At 59.4% G+C, this 20170-nt stretch overlaps 1 protein-coding gene across 1 annotated transcript; it reads left to right on the top strand.

The window, feature by feature from the left end:
- Nucleotides 1–739: 739 nt before the first annotated feature.
- NGFR (nerve growth factor receptor) lies at nt 740–15740 on the top strand. The gene is made up of 6 exons (XM_052785270.1): nt 740–891; nt 4697–4838; nt 9318–9677; nt 11450–11693; nt 12391–12551; nt 12627–15740. Exons 1-6 carry the CDS (start codon nt 844–846, stop codon nt 12926–12928), a joined length of 1257 nt encoding a protein of 418 aa, XP_052641230.1. The 5' UTR covers nt 740–843; the 3' UTR covers nt 12929–15740.
- Nucleotides 15741–20170: the final 4430 nt, after the last annotated feature.

The raw sequence follows: 20170 nt of genomic DNA, 5'->3' as shown, positions 1-20170 counted from the left end.
AGCTGGAAATGCTGGGGCAGAGGAGAGCGGCACGCGGGGAACAGGGAGCTTTTTAGGAACTGAAGGACACCAATATGTTTGGGTTTTTTTTTTTTTTTACTGCCAAGGGTTGATTTACAAAGAAGAGCAGGCAGTTTCGGCCACCACAGCATCACCTGTGTGCTCCCCGCTGCGGGGGGCTTCTCCGTGTCCCCCAGATGGCTGTGACAGCCCTTGAGGTCTGGGTCCTGGGGGTGTCACCGCTCCAGGCACCCGTGGGACGCTGTTCCTTGTCCCATGCAGCCAGAGGAGGTCTGCTCACCCAAATCCCAGCCATGGCCGCTGACCTGCCCGGAGTGTCTCACCGGGGCTGTAATATCATTAACAAACCCGTCATGGGGACAGGGACCGGCGGAGGAGGTGTGCAGGGACAGATGGACAGATGCGGGTGTTTGAGGGGATGGAGATGGATGGATGGATGGACGGACGGACGGACAGCTGAGGAGGGTGCACGGAGACAGACGGATGGGTGTGAATAATTGAAGGGCTGGAGAGCTGGCTGGGCAGGGACAGAGCGCACCCCAAAAGCACTTCGTGGGAGGGCGGCGGGGGCTGGGGGGGGGGGGACGGGACCCGGGCTTTGTGTGCCGGCGGAGGAGGGTGCTGGCTCGGCCGCTCGCCGTGATGCTCCGGGGGCGGAGAGGAGGAGGAGGAGGAGGAGGAAGAGGAGGAGGGACTTGCAGCCCTTTTCTGGCTGCCGCCGAGGCGGCGGGCGGCAGAGGGAGGGCAGCCCGGCCGCGCACCGGCTTTCGGGGCGGGGGGGGGGGGGATAACCGGTAACCGGTCCCGCCGCCCCAGCGCACCATGGCCGGGCTTCTGCCGCTGCTGCTGCTGCTGCTCCTGCTCCCGGCGGTGAGTGCGGAGGGTGCAGCATCCCCTGGGGGGGTGGGAGTGCAGAGGGTCCCCGGGGTACCGGAGACATCAGGCGGAGGTGGGATAGGGGGGTCCCGGAGGCACCGCCCGGGGGTATTTGGAGGGTCCCGGGGGTACCAGGGTGGCAGAGACGGAGGGTCCCATATGTACCGGGATGGAAAGCGCGGAGGGTATGGGGCGGGAGGTGCCGGGGGTGGGAGGCAGGAGCTGGGGGTCCCCGCCGTGCAGGGCTGGAGGGTCCCGGAGGCAGCGGGCAGCAGGGCTGGAGGAGGGGGGGGGGGGGTGAGGGGAGCCGGGGGGTGCCGGGCAGAGCACCTCTGGGTGAGGAGGGAGGGGGCCCGGGGAGGTGGGTGGTGATGGGGAACCCCCAGGGATGGCCTGTGCAGCCCCTCTGATCCCGTTGCACCGAGCTCTGTCATCCCTTTTACCCAGGAAAAAAGGATGACAGAGCCCTCAGTCAGTGGGGGGGGGAAGGAAGAAGCCACCCACACCCCAGTGCCTTCATCTCCTGCCATCCCGCATCCCCCAAGTCTCCCTTAGACCTTCCCAGCTCCAAACCCACTGCCCAGAAGAGAAGAACCTCTTCTCCCCAACGTGAGCCCCCGGGACTGGCGCAGCCTCAGCATGTGCCGGAGACAAAACTTGAGGGCACAAGGGGCCAGGAGAGAGGGAAATACCCGGAGCAGGGCAGTTGGGTGGGCACACGGGGATGGACCTACCTACCTGGGGCAGAAACAGGGCTTTTATTGGGGGAGGATCTGACGAGGGTCCCAGAGGTTTCGTTAGGCAGCAGGACACCTTTCGGGCGGGATATTAAAGCTGATGCTTTAACAGTTTCGTGTAGAGACTGAGGAGGAAAGTGGTGCTTGCGGCTCCGTGCCGGAGGGTCTCTTTGCCCTGTATGCTCACGCTACCGGCCATGGGATCGGGCTGGCTAAGCTCCCCGGGGATGTTCGCTGCGGCGGGTGGGTGGCAGGAAAAGCAAGAACTGTCCCAGTCGTATGGATTCAAATGATTTCACCCCAGGGAATTACCCACCTCAGGCAGCCCCCCACCTGCTGCGGTGGGGCCGGGCTTCGGCGTCTTCGAATCTCCGCAGCCACCTCCCCGGGTCAGGGCTGAGCCCAGCCGCCATCAGCCCGGGGCACCCGCTGCCGTGGGGCTGGATCTGCCCCCCAGAATTACACCTGCCGAGCCGGGGGGAGCCTGGCAGCTCCGCTGAGCCCTCACCCAGACAGGTCCAGATGTGCACCCACAGCTGTGGCCGCAGCCCCGGGACCACCCCAAACCCTGGGTACCCCGTGTTTGTTGCTCTTTACCTATGCTGCTTGGCCAGTAGCTCCGCATGGGAAGAGGCACAGCCCTCCCAGTCCTGCCGTGCTGAGGGTTGGCCGGACCCACAGACCTCAGACGTGGCTTTCTCCACTGCCCAAAGTTTGGGAATTGCTCGGAGCCAGGGGTTTGGCGGTTCCTAGACAAGGTGCTTCGCCAAGAAAGGCAGAGCGCGTCTGTCAGGCTTGCGGGCGGTTCGGATCCAGGCTTGCCGCTCGGCCCATCTCCAGCTGTAGCATCCCCTCCCTTCCCTGCTCCGGTGCGAAGCAATTTTTCTGCGCCAGGGCTCTGGATCTAATGGTGCTGTGCCGAACTCCTGCTTCGCGTAGCTCCCTCCGAGGCCATCTCCACAACCGGCAGCATCTGCTAGGACACAAAAACCCACTGACACAACTCAGAAAGCAATTAAAAGCTTACAGAGGTGTTGCTCGCACCCTCTGTCCGTGCCCCCCCTCCTTGGTCCAGCTGTCAAAATGCTTTATGGTGTTAATACCTGTGGCTTTGTCAACAGGAGTTGTGTTAATAACATGCACATTTCAGTGGGCTAATGCAGACCATGTGCCCCTCTTATAAGTGTGTTAATCTTTATGGGGGTTTCAGTGCTCGAGACACAGAACTGAAAGGGAAACGCAGGCAGAGCGTGGGGGGGGTGCAGCACCTGGGACTGGAAGTTGCATTTTCTACAGCATTTAGGAGCACAGAGGAGGGGATCTGGGGGGGGGACGGGGGGATCAGCTGCTGCTGGCAGCCCTACGGCGAGGGGACATGTGGCCAGGGGGGGGTCCCTGGGGTCAACTGCTGGGGGTCCGGGTGTCACATGGAGGAAGCGGCACGGCCGAGTCCCATCCCCACGGGCGCACGGAACCGCTCGCAGCTGCCTGCGGCGTGGGAGAGCTGGCCGCTGCCGGCCCCAGCTGCGCTGCCCCAGCCTTCCCAGCACTATTTATAGCCAGGCACGTTCGGCTGCTCCCCCAGCCCCGCTCACGGCTGCTGCTGCCACAACCATGGGGAGGTGGGATGGGGGTAAACCCCTGCCCGAGCGGGGCAGACGTGCCGCAAGTCAGGGCTGCAGAGGACGGAGCAGCGGGGTGAGCTCCAGCCAGGTTTGCTGCAAAGCCCCACCAGCCGGATCTGTCCCCCAGGAGAAGCGTGCAGCCAGCCCGCTGCAAAGCAAACCCCATCCTCACCCCCAAACCCATTTCCCAGCTGGCATTTGGGGGTGCTGGGAAGCCCCTACACACCCCAAGCCCTCCTGCCTGCCCAGTTGGGGCCAAGCACTGGAGCAGGCTGCCAGCCTGGGCTGGCGAAGCAGAGCCAAGGAGGAGAGCACATGCTTTCAAGCGCAGGGTAATTGGAGCACTTTGTCATTCAGATGCCTATAATTGGCGCTCCATTGTCTCAGCCGGGCCGGATGCTGCCGGATGATGCACAGCGAGTTCATCATAACGCCGCATTGTGCAAGGAGGCGGCCAACTGGCTGACGAGGCATCCAGATGCACAGGGAGGGAGAGCTCCTCTAAACGTTAGCTGAGTTTCTTTCCCCCCCCCCCAAAATTAAGCTTTGTTGGATGGCAAAGGGATGGTCCAGCCCTGGAACGTACCTGCTTGCGAGCAGAGGGAGCAAAAGGAGCCCAGGTAGAGCTCAGATCACCACAAGCATCTCAGCAGTCCCGTGCCCAGGTAGAGATGTTTCCTGCACCGGACGGCCCCGGCCAAAAGGTGTTTTGGGGAGCAGCCATCCTGCAAATCCACCCCACTCCCCAGGCTGCAAAGTGCGTGTGGTGCAGGGTGGCTCTGACCCCACCGCTCCTGGCATGTTTATTGCTTCCATATGTGATGACAGGTTTTATAAGCAGATACCCTTACATCCATTAGACAGTAATGTTGCTGAAGGTCTCAGTGCTCCCTTCAAAGTCTTCGTTTCTATCGTGGGGTCTGATTTCTGATCCTCATGTGCAGCAAGAGCACTGTGCAGAGCTGTCACCCCAGCTCTCCAAACCCTCCATCACGGCAGGCAGGTCTCCTTGCCGCCAGCCTGTAGGCAGTGCCCTGCCTTCCTCCAGGCTGGGAAGGGCTGAGCCCTTCAGGATGGCAAAGCATCCTTAGAGGAGAAGGCTCAGGTGAGAGACAAGAACAAACAGTACCGTAACCCTGAGGAAAAGCCCACATCCCCCCCGCTCCAAAATACCCACCAGCCCGGACCATGGAGACATGGGCTTTCCTGACCTCCCTCCAGCTGTAGAACTCAGCAGGGGCTTTCCTGATAAGCAAGTTTTGCCTAGGAAAGTCATTTCTCCCAAGACCTCTATTTAATATGAGCCCCCTTTAGCCCCGACATTGGATGTCCACCCCTAGAGTGGCACCCTACCTGGATGCGATGCATTTCTCTGCCTGCCCTTGCAGGGAGGGTCCCGTAACAAGGGTCACCTCCTGGCTCTGTTTTCTCTCCCAGGGACCCACCTGGGGCTCCAAGGAGAAGTGCTTCACCAAGATGTACACGACAAGCGGGGAGTGCTGCAAAGCCTGCAACCTGGGAGAGGGGGTGGTGCAGCCCTGCGGGGTCAACCAGACCGTCTGCGAGCCCTGCCTGGACAGTGAGTACCCCTTCCCCTCCGCAAAGCACCGCAAAAGGGCTGGTACGGGGTCCGGGGGGGGCTTTGGGGACCATGAGCATCAGCAGGTACTTGAGTCTCCCCATGTTGTATCCTCTTTGCCTCCTGGAAGGATTGCCTGGGCACAATTTGGGCTGTTTGCTTCAATCTTTCCACGCACAGCCCAACAACATCCCTCGCACAGATCAGCTCCACCCCACACGCAGCCTTCCCAGGCCACCCATCTCTGCGCCGACACCAGGGTTACTGCCAGCATTTCCCCAAAGCATCTGCCCTGCAAATCCCGGCCACGGATGCAGCATCTCCCCCCCCCGTTTTGGGAACCGTTGGAACCAGGCACCTTTGCAGATCCCCTTTCCAGCACTGTTCCCCTCCCGATGGCTCCCTGGCTACTGGCTTATGGCCAGCGTTTGCCCCTGAAAAATTCCCCTCCCAGCGCTGACTGCACATCAGTCTCTGATCCAGCCACAGGGATGTCTCCCAATAAGCCACCTTTTTTTTCGGATTTTTTTTTTTTTTAAACCTTGTAAAGACTGCAAAATAAAAGCAAGTTTGAGAGAGGATAAGAAATCATGTAGGTCCCCGAGAGAGAGGGGAGCAGTTTTCTCCCGGCCAACTCCAGGCACATTGCCTATGTCAAATGCTTCATAAATGTCGGTCAGAGATGTGTGCTGGAGACCTGCTTAAATGCTTACAGATGAAGTGGTCCAACTATTACTGTTTAAACAATGCCATGATAGGCATAAGCAATCTGTCCTTCAAATTTACTGCTGCAAACCCTTTGAAGGCCTAAAGGCAAATATTTCTAGGAAAAACTGTGCCAGCCAAGCCCAGATTGCTCCGGGGACGTGATTTGAGAGGTGGAAGGGACAGAGCACGGCTGTGGGGGAGCAAAGAGGAGGCGAAGCCGTATAAACAGAGCAGCGCCAGCACGGAGCAGGGGACAGAGCAGTGTCAGGGCAGTGCTAAAAATACCTCCGCGTTCCTGCAAAATCGATGAACAACGCTTACCCTCCCAGTGCCTGGCTGCAGGGGTTGAATCCCACCGCTGCAACCTCGGGGCTGCTGTGCTGGATAACCCTGCGGGGCACGGTGGGCTCGTTCCCATCTTGCTGCAAGGTGCCAGGGCATCCACTGTGCCGTCCATCCCCATCAGTCCTTCCTACAGGGAACCTGGCCGGGGTGTAAGGCTCCGGCTCCCAGGCATGCAGGGCTGTAAATCCAAAGGGTCACTTTGCATTCCTGGAGATGCTCAGACAAGCCTGTTTCCCAAACCCCCTGCACTTCTAGGCAGGCAAATGGCTTGTCTCCCTGATTTCTTTTGGGGAACTGGAGGGATGAAGGGAGTTTCCACCCTCCCTGGAGGACATGGAGCTTATGGAGAGACCAGGACCGTGACCCGGGTGGGGTGCTGGGAGCCCGTGTATCAGCCAGGGTGCAGAGGCAAGCGCTGCTGCTCTGGTTTGCATCCCAGCTCCTCCTGCCCAGCCCCACATTGCTCCAGGCCAGGCATTTACGTTTTTGCAGGGGGATTAACATCAGGCAGCAGCTCTGTTGGGTCAGGGAGCTGAGCTGGAAAGTACCAGGACAAAAGGGTCTGGGCCCTTCCTCCACCCCTGCTGGGATGAGAGCAGCCAGGAGCAAATGCTGCAGCCCCCAGACCCCCCAGCACCCCACACAGACTGAGAGCAAAGCCCCAGGGCAGCACTTTGGGCCCTGCTTAACTTTGCTGCTGATGGACCAGCAAGGCTGAGTGCTCCCAGCCTCCAAGCAGCTGCCAGTTGCCATCTCCATGCCTCAGTTTCCCCCACAGCCCTTCATCTGCATCCCAGCAGCTCCCAGGCCTGCCACCCCTTGCTTGGGAATATCTACTATACCACTTACCCAACTACACAGCAGTGTGATGTACACCTCAGGGCAGGATCAGGCCTATCTATCACCCTGATAAGAAGCAGCACCAAGTAGGGAACCCAGCCCCCTCACCACCTTAAAAAAGGGAGCAGCAGACAAGCTGAGAAACCACAACCAGAGCAAATTCCCCTGCAAACCCTCCTGCTTTACACCCCCAGCCCTGCCCCAGCTGTAGTCTTTCATTCATTCATTAATGGCAGCATAGACTAATCCCCAGAAGCTCATCAGCTGGGAGCTGCTGGGTGGTGGGGATGACCATGGGGCGACTCATGGGTGCAGGTGCTGCAGGGGGGCAAACGCTCCTCCAGCCGTCCTCTGAGCCCAGAGCGGGATTTCGGGGTGGGGAAGGAAGGAGACCTGCAAACCCCATCATCGGCCCTTGCCAGGATGGGGAGAGGGTCCTTTTGGACCTGGGCTCACGCCGGATCCTGCTGCCGCGGGCGCTGGGCAGGTGCAGGCAGCCCCGGTCCCGGCAAAGCACCCTGTTTGCCAAGCGTGAGCCGGTGGGGAGGAATGCGGGCACGGCCCTGGGCCGCCGAGATCCCCACCTCCACCCTGGGCTGCCTCCAAGCTCTCACCTTGGATGTCTTCCCGATTCACCAGCCAAATTGTTTTGCAAAAATTTGCTACAGTCAAAGCACCACCCTTGCCAAAGCCCACAGGGACCGGGGGGCTAGAAGAGATGGTCCCTGCATTAGCCCAAATGGCTACTTGCTTTTTTTTATTATAATTTTCTTTCTCCCCCTCCCTTGCCAGCCACCCCTGATTGCTGCCTCATGATTTATTTATCCCGCCTCACCAGCCTCCATCGCTGCGGGCAGGAGGGAGGGGGCCCTGTTTGAATCTCAGCTGTAATTGCTCAGCTCAGATACCTTGCTGCCACTGAAAATGTGCCCACTCAGCCATATGCCTTTCCTGGCCACTTCCCCGCTCTAATGGTACCTATCAATAATTCAGAATAATGCAAAGGATGAACCCAGGTTAATGGGAGCCGTGCATGCCGGCGGTCAACCTGGTGCTGCTCTGGCTCTTCTCTCTTGCTGGGCAGCAGGGCAGGCAGGAAGGCAGGGGCAGCTTGCCCACCCCGGGGCAGAGCCGAGGCGGCAGCTCAGGACCAGCAGCAGCGGAGCGGGTTCATCCCTGGGGTCCTGCAGTTCCAAGGAGGGCGTGGGGCCGGCCCCGAGAGAGGGGAGCAAGACACCCTGATGCAGGCATGGGGTGGAGGGAGATGCTGGGGGGTAGAAATGTCACGGCTGTTGCTGCGCAGGGTTTGCTGCGGCTGAAGAATGGTGGGAAGGCAGCTACTGAGGCTGGGATGGCAACTCCATCCTGCTCTTCTTGTGCAGGCGATGCTAACTCTGCCCATCACCATGGTCTCAGGGCTCTTCCTTCCCCTCTGTCTTGAAAACAGCCAAAAATTAAGCACGAGAACAGCTCTGCCCTGAGCCTGTCCATGGCTCAGTTTCTCCTTAGCCACCCCGGGACGATGGAGGCCACTGAGGGTGGGAATTGCTGATCATCCTCGGGAGACAGGCAGGTAATTAAAGATCAGCACACGGCTGGATTGCCTTCCTGAGGAGCAGGGCTAGCGGAGAGATTGCGGTTGAGCTCCCCAACACCTTCTCCATCAAGGCGGCTGGACTTTCCCCCGGTGTTTCAGATGATGGAAGACGGGGCGTTGCGGCAGCGTGGGCTGCGGGGGGATCGATGGGAGGCGGCCGATGCAGGGACAGCAGCTGTGCCCTCCAGAACAGGAGCTTACCCGTCTTCCTGGGCTAAAAATATCTTCAAACACCTTTGGGAGCAGGCAGGGGAAGGAGGGGGCACGGGGGCGGCTTGCTGGGCTGCGGGATGAAGATTGATTTCCCCAGCAGAGTCAGTCTTGCAGGATGAAACCGGAGAGCAAGAAGCCCCGGGGTCAGAGGAGAGTCAGCAATTAGTGTTGTAACCTCCTGTTCGCATCACGCCCCGCGTCGGGGACACGAGGCTGAGGAGGGGGGCACGGGGTGGTGATGCCCTGCGGGACTCCCCAGGCAGGACGCAGAGGAGAAAGCGTTTGGGATGCTGGGAAGAAGCGATGGCTGTAGGATGCCCACGGGGACCAGAGCTTGACCAGAGGTTGAAAACGGGGATGGTGCTCTGTTCGGTGGCAGGGATGCTTGTCTGGGGACATGGGCACCATGGACACGTTGAGGGCAGCATCCAGCCCTGCCCAGGCTGCAGGAGCTCAAAGGCTGGATCCCCTCTGAGCTGGGAATTGCTGCAGAAAGGGTGTAGCAGTTAATGGGAAGAGGAGCCTGTGCGCTGGGGGATGCTCGGTGGTGTTGAGGGGCTGGGGAAGGTGGGGGACACCTTCTCCCTCTGGCCCAGAGGAGGGGGAAGATGGTGAAAGGGGAAGATGGTCCCAGCCAGCAGCCGCTGCGCAAGCCCATCTCCCCAGCCCAGCACCATTTAGTGATGGGACAAAACCAGTGCTGGGGACCAAAGCGGCCGCAGGGCTGGGGATGCCACGCTGGGACCCTGCTCACCTCACCCTCTCTCCCGTGCCAGGCGTCACCTATTCGGACACGGTGAGCGCCACGGAGCCGTGCAAGCCCTGCACACAGTGCGTGGGGCTGCAGAGCATGTCCGCACCCTGCGTGGAGTCGGACGACGCCGTGTGCCGCTGCGCCTACGGCTACTACCAGGACGAGCCGAGCGGGAGCTGCAAGGAGTGCCGGGTGTGCGAGGTGGGCTTCGGCCTCATGTTCCCCTGCCAGGACTCGCAGGACACGGTCTGCGAGGAGTGTCCCGAGGGCACCTTCTCCAGTGAAGCCAACTTCGTGGACCCCTGCCTGCCCTGCACCACCTGCGAGGAGAACGAGGTGATGGTGAAGGAGTGCACGGCCATCTCGGATGCCGAATGCAGAGGTAAGGCCACCTTTTTCCAGGGAGAGCCGTTGCGGAGGGGACAGTGGGGTTCGCTGGGACTCCCGTAGCGCTCCCTGCCTCAGTTTCCCTTTGCGCTACAGCAATGGGGAGGCAGGGGCATGCCCCTGTGCTCGGAGGAGAGAATCCTGGTGTCCAGCTGAGACCCCCAGCCCTCAGGCATTGCAGCGTGCAGCTTCCTACCAAGGCAGCACTTGCTGTGAGCCCTCATGTCCCTTGCAAATGCCTGGCCCCAGGGTCTGCCCAGCTTTTTCCAGGGGCTTCCTTGGCTGAGTTCCCGGCAGGATGCTGCTGCGGATGCAGGCGCTCTGCCGGGTGGCTTTTGGCGTCCAGGAACAGCAAGCAGAGCCGAGAGGTTCACCAGTCTTGGATGCTGTGCTCACTGCTGCCCGAGCCTTCATCAGGAGGGAACTCGGCAGCCGATGAGTTTCTGATAGGAATTAACTGCCCTGAAGAGCCGGGGAACAGCCAGCCCCGCAGCCCAGGAGGGTTCGGTGCCCAGGGGAAGGGGGAGAGCATCATTCACTGGCAGCAGCCTCCTGCCATGCCAGCCCCCACGTCGCTGCCGTGCGCAGCCCCCCCAAAAGGAGCGGCAGGGCTGCTTTGGCTGGGGATGCCCCAGTTGCTCCTTGGCAGCAGCAATGCAATTCCCTGCCCCGAGCCCGGCCGGGGAGAAAAAAGAGCTTTGTCCTGGCCGCCGCTGATTCGCGGCGCGGGGGCAGCCAGCGCAGCTCCCTGGAAAGGGTCGAGTAAATGGAGCCATAAGTCAAGGAGCACAGGGCCAGCTTTGTTAGCCGGCAGCGGGACCCTGCCGGAAACAGCCGTGACGGCCACCGAACCGTCGTTCCGAACGGGCAGCGGGGTCCGGCCGGGGGGCCGCGGCCGGGAGGGCCGGCGGGGCAAGATGCCAACTCCCCGCCGTGGCACCCGCTCCATCCTCGCCGGTCCGGCGGACGTGGCAGAGCCCCGCGGGGCTCGCTGCCGGTGGGTGCGGGACAAGCCCCTGGAGAAGGGTGGTGGTGGTGGGGGGGTTTGGGAGGGAGCTGGCACCCAGGGGAGGGATGGGGCAGCCGCAGGTGAGAGCATTTCCCTGGGGCAAGACAAGACACATCCACTCGCTCCACGGGATGTGCCTGGGTGCGGCGGGAATGGGGTCATTCCCAAATGGGGCCGGGTTGGTGGGGTGCACGGCTGCAGGCAGGGGCCGGGAAAGGGGCAAATCCCGGCTGTGATGCTGCTGGCAGAGGAGGAGCCCGGCTCCGTGCGAGCTGCGGAGGCAGCTGGGTTGCCTTACAAATGTCCCGGTGCAGATGTGCAATGGGTCGGATGCAGCTGGGGCTGCTTCGGTACCAGCGACGGGAGCCCGGGGCTCAGCGTGCAGCTTGCACGTCGGGGCAAGAGCTGCAGGACTCAAGGAAACCCAGTGCTGGGAAAGAAGAGCTTACAAAGCCATGTCCGTGTCCAGCCATGACCAGGCACCATCAGCCATTCAGGGCAGGGGAGAGCTTTGGCTTGTGCTGGGGACCGGGGAGGCCGGTGCTGTCTGGGGCCAGGGGACGAGGTGGTTTGTAAGGACAAGCCTGGGGACAAGGGGATGGGGCAGAGCTGGCACCTCTGCAAGCCCCACAGCCTTTGGAAGAAGATCCCTGCAGAGACTGTTGTCCCTTCCCCAATTCACCCGCCACAGCCTGTTGCAAAACGTGGCCGGCTGCGTGACTAATTATTCTCATTTCTTTTCCCCTCCCTCCTGGCAGACCTCCACCCTCGCTGGACAACACACACGCCATCCCTGGTGGGCTCCGACAGCCCCGAGCCCATCACCAGAGACCCCTTCAACACCGAAGTGATGCCCAGCACCCTGGCAGACACCGTCACCACCATCATGGGCAGCTCGCAGCCCGTCGTGAGCCGCGGCACCGCCGACAACCTCATCCCCGTCTACTGCTCCATCCTGGCGGCCGTGGTGGTGGGGCTGGTGGCCTACATCGCTTTCAAAAGGTAGAGGATCAAGCAGCACCTTGGGGTCACGGCAGAGGATTTAGGTAGCGGGAAACAGGCTGCCCCCCCACCTCAGAAGTCCCACAGCCAGAGCTGTCACCAACAAGGGAGAGAGGGGTCCGGGCTGGGTGGGTAGGAGGTGAATTTCCAAAAATGCATGAAAAATCAGGCAGTTGAGAGGTGAAAGAGGGAGATGGCAGCAGGGTGGAGGTGCAGGGTGGGGGAGCCCTCATTGCAACCCCCCCCCCACCCAAACCCGGCCCCTGCTCGTTCTGGCACGCCGTGGGCGGCCGTCACGGCCGATCACACTCAGCGGCTCATCCCCGGCGTGCTGGGTTTACACCTGGCCCCGGGCAGGCTCCGGCAGCTCCCCAGGCACCCCGAGGGTTTTGGGGGGGGGACCCACAGGCAGCCCCAGGACCCCTGCATGCTCCGGCAGCGCAGCTGCGTTTTTGCAGCAGATCCACGCAGAAGGGAGCCCTGCCCCGGTCCCTTGCAAAGCTCAGGTGCTCGGCACCTGCAAACACCGATTTAAATCGATCCGGCCGCTGCGCTGGAGAGGTTGAGCCAGAGGCTGTAGGAGAAACACTTTGCCCTGCGAAAAGCGATCCCAAGAAAGTGGGACAAAACAACAGACCTGCTCCCAACCTGGGGGACATCGCCACCGGCTGTCACCTCCCCGCTCCTCTCCTTGCAGGTGGAACAACTGCAAACAGAACAAGCAAGGGGCCAACAACCGCCCGGTGAACCAGACGCCTTCGCCGGAGGGGGAGAAGCTGCACAGCGACAGCGGCATCTCGGTGGACAGCCAGAGCCTGCACGACCAGCAGCCACCCAGCCAGAGCACCCAAGGGCCAGGTAGGGCGAACCGGGGGTTGCAGGGTGGGCAAGGGCACCCCGGGGATGGGCTTAACGCCACTTCGTCCTTCCCAGCGCCCAAGGGAGACGGGAACCTCTACGCCAACCTGCCACCCAGCAAGCAGGAGGAGGTGGAGAAGCTGCTGGGCAGCTCCGCGGAGGAGACGTGGAGGCAGCTGGCCGGGGAGCTGGGCTACAAAGAGGACCTCATAGACTCCTTCACCCGGGAGGAATCACCCGCCCGGGCTCTCCTGGCTGACTGGTCCTCCAAGGAGACGGCCACCCTCGACGTCCTGCTGGCCGCCCTGCACAAGATCCAGCGCGGGGACATCGCCGAAAGCTTGTACAGCGAGTCCACCGCCACCTCCCCCGTCTGAAGGGTGGCCCGGGGCGGCCCCGCGGGGTCCCCTTCTCCCTTCACCCCCTCGCCTCTGCCCTCCCTGGCACCGAGAGCCCCAGAGGGGAGGGTGGGAAGGAAGCGGGGGCTCCCCGGGCCCCCCCAATTTACAGTCCCGTATGCACTGACCTCCTGTTTTCGGTATCGCCCCCTCCCAGCACCGCCTCCCCCTGGCAGCCCGTAAGCTCAGTCCCGCTCAACGCCCAAAGCCTGTCTGCTGCCGGATCATCCTCTGCAGCCCCGTGAGGCTGGACGGACGGACGCAGGAATGAGCACCGCGCTCTGAGCCCTCTCCTCTCTCCCCTTCCAGCCCCTTCTCCTTATTCCTTGGGGCTCCAGTTCTCCTCTTCCTCCTGCCCTTCCTCCTTGGCTCACCCCACCGCTATCTCCTGCTCCCCTCCAATGCCCTGAAATCCAGCTGCTTTCCCCAAACCCCAGGTGAAGGGCAGGGCTGCGATGGGTACGGAGAGAACTAGAGCTACTGTACCAGGATTTGGGGAGGGATCTGGTCCTACAGCTGGGCTGCACCATGGGGGGGGTGGGCTGGGGGAAAGGACTTGGCTTCCAGCAGCCCAACCTACACTGTGAAATTTGGGGGGCGCAGCCCCCACGCACGCTCCACGGGGCTGCCAGCGTTTGGTCTCGGTGAGGAGCAGCCGGGACCACCCGAACATTGGGGGCCAGAAGACTGGGTGCCGTGACCTCCCTGCCAGTGCCCGGCTCACCCAGGCATGCTGGAGCTACACGGGAGGACACCGAAGGTCTAAAGGGCTGAAAAAGTGCCTGCCCACAGTGGGGACACGACAAAAGGGCTCTGCTCATCCTTCCCCCGGCATCAGCCCTGGCATCCCCACGCTGCACCGACCTGGGAGCAAAGCCACCCTGCTGCGATTGCACTGTCCCTGCTCTCCCGCAGAGCCGGCCGGGGCTGGTGGTCCTGACCCCCTGCTTGTAAGGGCTCCTTCTCTTCCAGCACTGTGAAGGGTGGCTCAGAAATGCCCCTACCCACTCCCCTGCGGGCCCTTTGCCTCCGTCCGGGCACGCAGCGGGTGCTGCCCACCCTCGGTGCACCGACTGCCTCCCCGGGGCATCCTTGGGTGGCCCCAGCACCTCTCTCTGCTGGGATCCCACCCCAGCCCCGGAGAGGGGACATCACTCACCGCCTCCAGAGCTATAAGTGCATTTTCTTGGCATATCAGCTCCCTGCCCAGCACCCAGCTCACTCATAGGGGATGCTGAAGAGCAGCCGCCGGGCAGGGGAGCACCCCGTTCCCCCCGCGAGCTGCCACCGAGCAGCCAGCGCAGTCCTGGGGGATGTCCCCAACACAGCTACAGCTTTGATGTCTCGCTTGCCTGGAGCATCACGAGGTTTTTGCAGAGGAAGGGCTGTACGGTGAGCTGGTGCATGGCACCAGCACCGCTACGCCTGCACCTACGAACTCCCCCTTCGCCTCTGGATTCAGCCAGAAACTTTCCTGAAGGCAGAAGGTGATTTTCCTCCCCTCCTTAAGGAGATAAGCAAGACTTGTAAATAATGTCATGTTGTTTTACTAACTGCTTGATGTTTCTACGTGTGACATGGGGTGACGGCACCCGGCCCGGCCCCTCTGCTCTCCCTCACAGCCTTTCTGCCTGCAAGGCGAGCTTTCGTTTTGCAGCCCAAGTCTTCGGTCCCACCTCGTTTCTGGCCTTAAAGACTCAATGGGGGGGCAGGGAAACATGCACACCCCAAAAATCGCTGCAGCAGGTCCGTGAGAAACTTGGGAACATGGAAGGATTTGGCTGCTCCTGGCAGAGCTGCCAGGTGTCGATAGGGAGAGCTCGGCGCTTTCCGAGGGATTGGAGGCTGCCTCAATAGGATTCAAGTGCCCAGGTCCTTCAGAAGCTTTTGGAAATTTTGCCTCCTGTGCTTTGGATGATAAAGCAGCACAGGCTGAATCTGGATCTCCAGAATGGGATATTTGACACATCCTGCCCTCATGCAGCAAAACAGCCAAGATCCCTTCGGAGGAACAACCCCTGTGACACTTTGGCTGCCGGCTGCCCATGCCAAACCTGTTGGTTAGAAACACTTGGCCCCAACAGGGCTGCGAGTCCCACATCTGAGTCCCGAACCTCTCCCATCACTAAAATCCAAGGAAACTGCCCCAAATTTGCAACTCTACTTGCAGCGGGCGACTCCGGCTTGCGAACCCCCGGCTGGGGCGCCTGCTCCTGCCAGACCGAGCCATCCCCAGGGATGCTTTTGGATGAATTTAAATGTTGGTTATCGTCAGGTTGTTTCCATCGGTCCCTTTTTTTGGTGAAGCGACTCAAATACAAACTAAGGGCAACTGGAATAAAGTGCCCAGATCAAAAGCAAAACAAACTGCCCGATTCAGTCTGACAAGCCAACCTGGCCATACCTTGCCAGCTGGAAACTGCTTTTCTTCAGGACAATATTGCCACGGTCTCAGGTTTCAATTGCCATAGTAAAGGGATTTCCTCAGGGCTGAGGAAACGGAGACTAACTGAGCATCCAAAGAGAAGCCGGGGGATGCCTCAAATCCCTGGTTACAGGAAATAAATGAAAATAAAATGAAAAAACAGGGAGGGAAAACCAAGCCAAAGTTAGTGCTCGTCGGTACGTTTTGTGTCCTTTTCTAATGTTTCTGTTGTACAAAGAACGTGTGTTTCTCCACTCGCCCCTCTGTAATACCAGTGCTGATTTATTAGGAAGTTTTACGGTGAAGAAATAGCCGTCGTAGAAGGAGTTTGGGGGGTTTGCGGGTGGGGTGTGAGCAGCATGAGGTGGGGGGGGTGATGCACGGGGGGTGGTGGGCCGCCGCGCCGGCCGGGTGGGTAGCTGTCCTTGTGTATCCATCGGATGCCAATAAAGAGCATCACTACGTTGGCGTGCTGCTTGGTTTTTCCACCCCCCACCCCAAGAACTGAGGTTTGTGAGTCCACGATAGGAAAGATGGCCTCAAAGCCTTCAAGGGTGGGGTTATTTTTTTCTTCTTTCTTCCCCATCCTCCTATTTTAACCTTATAAACAGCAGGAATGTAGAGTCTGATCTTATCTGGTGGAGGCGACTACGGACCTCAGCCAGGAACGTGGCGTTGGGAGCTTCGCGCGACTTAACCAGTTTTGTACAACAGCTTACTGTGGTGCCAGGCAGCGTCCCGAGCATCCCACCGTGCTCCCACCCCGCTAGTGCGCTCCAGGAAAGACCTTCGATGCTGGGGAAAAACCCTAGAAAAAGAGGGTAGCTTCCTCCTCCTACTCCTCCAAGTTACTTCAGCTGCTGTAAAAGAGCGTTAAAAGGCTCAAGTCCACTTATTTTGAAGCATTTGCTGCTTTGGGCACAAGGCGCCTATTTCTGCACCCTGGTGCCGTTAGGAATGCTGCCCTCAGCACCCCAAAGTGCAGGATTAGCCTCCCGACACCCTCCACAAAACCCCCAGACCTAGGGAGATTTATTTAGTTGGGGGCAAGTTTTTGCAACAAGTCCAGGAAGGGCTTGGAGGGCTCAGCTCTGGGTAGGCACAGGGATACAGGGTGCATTTCTGATGCTAAATACTCACACGGCCCTCAGGCAGCCAAATTAGGGGGAAAACCCCCAGGCACGGTGGCAGGTAAAACTTTTCCCGAACAAGAGGTTGACTCTTGCCCCAAAGAGCTTCCGATGGCTCCGAGGAGGGTGCGTGTCCCCAGGGAACGTGGGACACGTGGGCGAGGGCAGCTGGGACCTCGCGGGGCTGGTGTTGGAGTTGCTTCGCGCAGGATTGCGTGTGGGTTTGCACACAGAAGTATTTACACATCACAGTTTAAGAGAGCTTGAAATAGGATGCTCAAATGTAGCTGGTTTTATTTTTGGCTGGCCCGGGTCGCTCTCTAGCAGGAAACATAATGAGGACCAGGACTGCACACGCATAAAGAGCATTCCCCTTCCTTTTTTCAGGCTCCCACACAGCACTGCAAATAAACAAGGGAAAATAATTGCAATCAATCCATTAGGTTTAATCTGCTTCCTCTTAATCCCCATCCTCCCCTGGGAAAGGGGCTGGAATGGAGAAGAGGAGCGGAGCAGAGCTGTGAGCGTGAGCTAAAGGATTTCTGCCTGCAATGCCGGGGAAGCTCCCACCGTTGCTCCCTGCATCCCTGGCTGAAGCCGTGCTGGGGGGAGAGGGAGGGAAAGAGCTTTGCAAGGTGGTCTTCACGTGCGGGATCAGCTGCGTTAGATGGTCCTTGGGGAAAGCAACCTGATTTATGGTTAGTGCAGGAGGGGGAAAAAAAAACCCCAAAACAAAACAACAATAAGAGCTGGAAAGGAGCCCGATGTTTGTATCGGCTGGTGAGCAGGGCTGGGGAAAAGGCCCTGGAAAACTTCCTTCCCCTTCTTTATGGGTGCCTGGGGAGGGAGAAAGCCCCCCAGCTTAATCTTGCATCTGCTGCAAGGAGCTCTGGAGGGGGTCCCCCAGGCTGGGGGCTGGCTCGGGGGGGGGCAGGAGGAGGACACTGGAGCACAGGGACAGACCCTTGCTGGATCCACACGCCCGCTCTGGCCACCATCACCCCCAGCAAAGCACCACCGCTTTGCTAAACCACTCGCCATCCCCAGCAGGAGGTCTTGGATAACCTCGCCAGTCACCCAGAAAAAGGAGAAAAAAAAAAAAAACCAACCCAAATCCCCCACACATTAAAACCCCACGATGCACCAGGATGCTTTTGATTCAAATCCTGGCCCCTACGGGGAGCTGGGACCTTCCCTTTGCAGATGGACAAAGATGGGAAAAGAAAGCTGAGCTTCCAGAAGAGCAGCAGGGCTTTGCAAGTGAAACAACAGCTCACGGCGCCCAGCTGCAGCTGACGAACGCTAATCTCACCTATATTTCTTCCCCATCCATCTGTCTGCCTCCAGAAGCAAGCCGAGCAAGCATTCTTGCAGGTTGCCCCAGCAATTTAGCACAGATTTGGGGGTGCAGCCAGCCACGGGGAGGGGGGAATTTGGAGATGCTTCAATTCCTGACCCCAGAGACAACCCCAACCTGCAAACAGCCCCACGGTACCAGCCCCGAGCAGGTCACGCAGGTCAGCTCCAGCATCGGCAGCCCCATCTCCCCCCTTTACACCCCCAGGCGAAATCTGCCTCCCATATGCTGACGAGAGCCACATTCCCAAATAATGGGAAGCAGGTCGACGGCAAAGCCGGGAGCGCGGGGGCGATGGCCACGTGCCAGCACCGGGCACGGCACGGCCCCCAGGCTGCCTCGTGCCGTGCGAGCGTGGGGGGCTGCTCAGAGGCTGGAGGGATTGAGGTGGGGGCTAACGGCTCCCAGGAGAGCAGCGTGGCAGCCTTCCTCTTTTAACCTGCTCTTAGCTCCTCGTCTGAAGCTTTTCCAGCCCCACAGCCCAGTTCAGGAGAGACAGGGCTGAGCCAGCATCGCAAGGTGCTGGTTTAACCCATCACCACATCTCTACTGACCAGGCTCGGGGCAGGGAAAACGCGTGCGTGGTCCAAATCTTGAGTAATTGTGGATGCTGTTGTAGCATCCAGAAGCTCTAGCAGAAACTGCGGCTGTGCCTGGAGCAGGATAAACCCGGCCCAAAAGGCGAGGGGACAAGCCAGTGGGTGAAAAAAAAAATATGCCTTGGTGCCTGGCAAGGCAGGGTGGAGATGGGAAGGTCCCTGCATCTCAGGGTGTCCCCACCACCCCGTATGGGGTAGGGGACACAGGGGAGCAGGACATGGGTGTCCTGGCTCAGGCTATTATGGGACAAGGATGTCGGAGCAGTGACAGAGCCAAGACCAGCCCCTGCAGCCACCTCACACAAAACCACCCCTAATTCAATGCATCTAAGAGATATTGCATCTCACTCACCTGGGAAGGAGGGACAGCACGGCCACCACCAGCAGGGACAGGCAGCAAAGGGAAAGGAGAGGGAAGGAAAAGCCCTGCCCTTCTTCTTTCCCAAATTTCTCCCAGGTGATTCTGCTTTGCTGCAGCTGGGTGCAAACCAAGAGAGGTGGTGATGGGGCTTTACTTTAATGGATGCGGCCTTCCTGGAGGGGGCAGGGAGAGGTTAACCAGCCCCAGATGGATGCGTTTGGGGGAAGTTAGCAAGGGAGACAATGTGAGAGGGGATACAAGGGGCCAGGGCAAGGCAGTGGTTCCCCCCAGGCGTGTGCAATTCCTGTTGCTGCTGTTGAATCATCTCAGCAAGACCCAGCACAGAGGGTCTGGCACAAGGAGTGTGAGATGTTGCCCAAAATATGCTGAGAAAACCCATCTCCAGCCCAGCAACACAAAAGTGAGGGTACAACAGAGTTGCGGAGGGAACCCCAAATTAACACCCCAGCCAGGCAAGCTGCAGCATAAATGGGGCAAAACACTCTGGTTTCCCTCAAAGCATCACTCTGAGATGCAAATTGCCGCTGGCTGCTAACTCTACACGCATTGCAGGCTCCTGTGCAAAGGCTGGCTTCATCTGAAGCTGAAAAAAAGCCACCTGGGTATTGAGCAGTGCTTTTGTTCTGGCAAAGAGACAGCAAAAAGCCATCTCAGAGCATGGGGAAGGCAGCAGAGAGCCATAGAAATGGCCAAATCTCTCCGACGGAGGCATCACAGCAGCTCCCTGAAAGCTTACCCCGCTCCTGTGAAAGGCTTCAAGCACTGCACAGCACCTTAGCGCTGAGCAATTTTGTAGGAAACTTGCCAAAAGCTCATTTTCCTGGTCTTTTAATTATTTCCTTCATCTAAGTATGAAAGGGGAAGGGGTAGGGGAATGATTTACAGAGACTGGAAGAAAGTGGTCGGGTTGGTTTCCTTCCAAAAACGGCTGAAGACAAAATCACCCAGAGCAGGAAAAAGCCTCCAAGGGGTCTGGAAGAACTGACATTCTCCTGTTTCCAAGGGAGGATGGGGCAGATGAAGGAGGTTTTAATTCCCAGGCAAACCGAAGATGAACTTTAGCCAGGACATTGCTGCTTCAGAGGAGGCTTCCAGGGTCCCTTGCTCCCTGGGCGAGCATGCAAGCCCTCTCCTGAGAAAACTGCATCACTTGGGTGCAAAACCAGGCTGAGACCCAGACTGGAAGGATGGTAAAGAGGTTTTTATTCCCTCAAAAGGTGAAAAGCCCCATGCAATTCCTTTCAGTTCATCAGCTCCCCTTGGCCATTGGTTGGTGACTCATTTTCCCCACCTGAAAAACAGTGATCATAAATCCTCCTCAGATACAA

The sequence above is a fragment of the Harpia harpyja genome, chromosome 4, assembly GCF_026419915.1.
Source record: "Harpia harpyja isolate bHarHar1 chromosome 4, bHarHar1 primary haplotype, whole genome shotgun sequence".
Lineage (NCBI taxonomy): Eukaryota > Metazoa > Chordata > Aves > Accipitriformes > Accipitridae > Harpia > Harpia harpyja.
The sequence above is the reverse complement of the archived record's forward strand: the minus strand, read 5'-3'. Positions and strand labels throughout refer to the sequence as shown.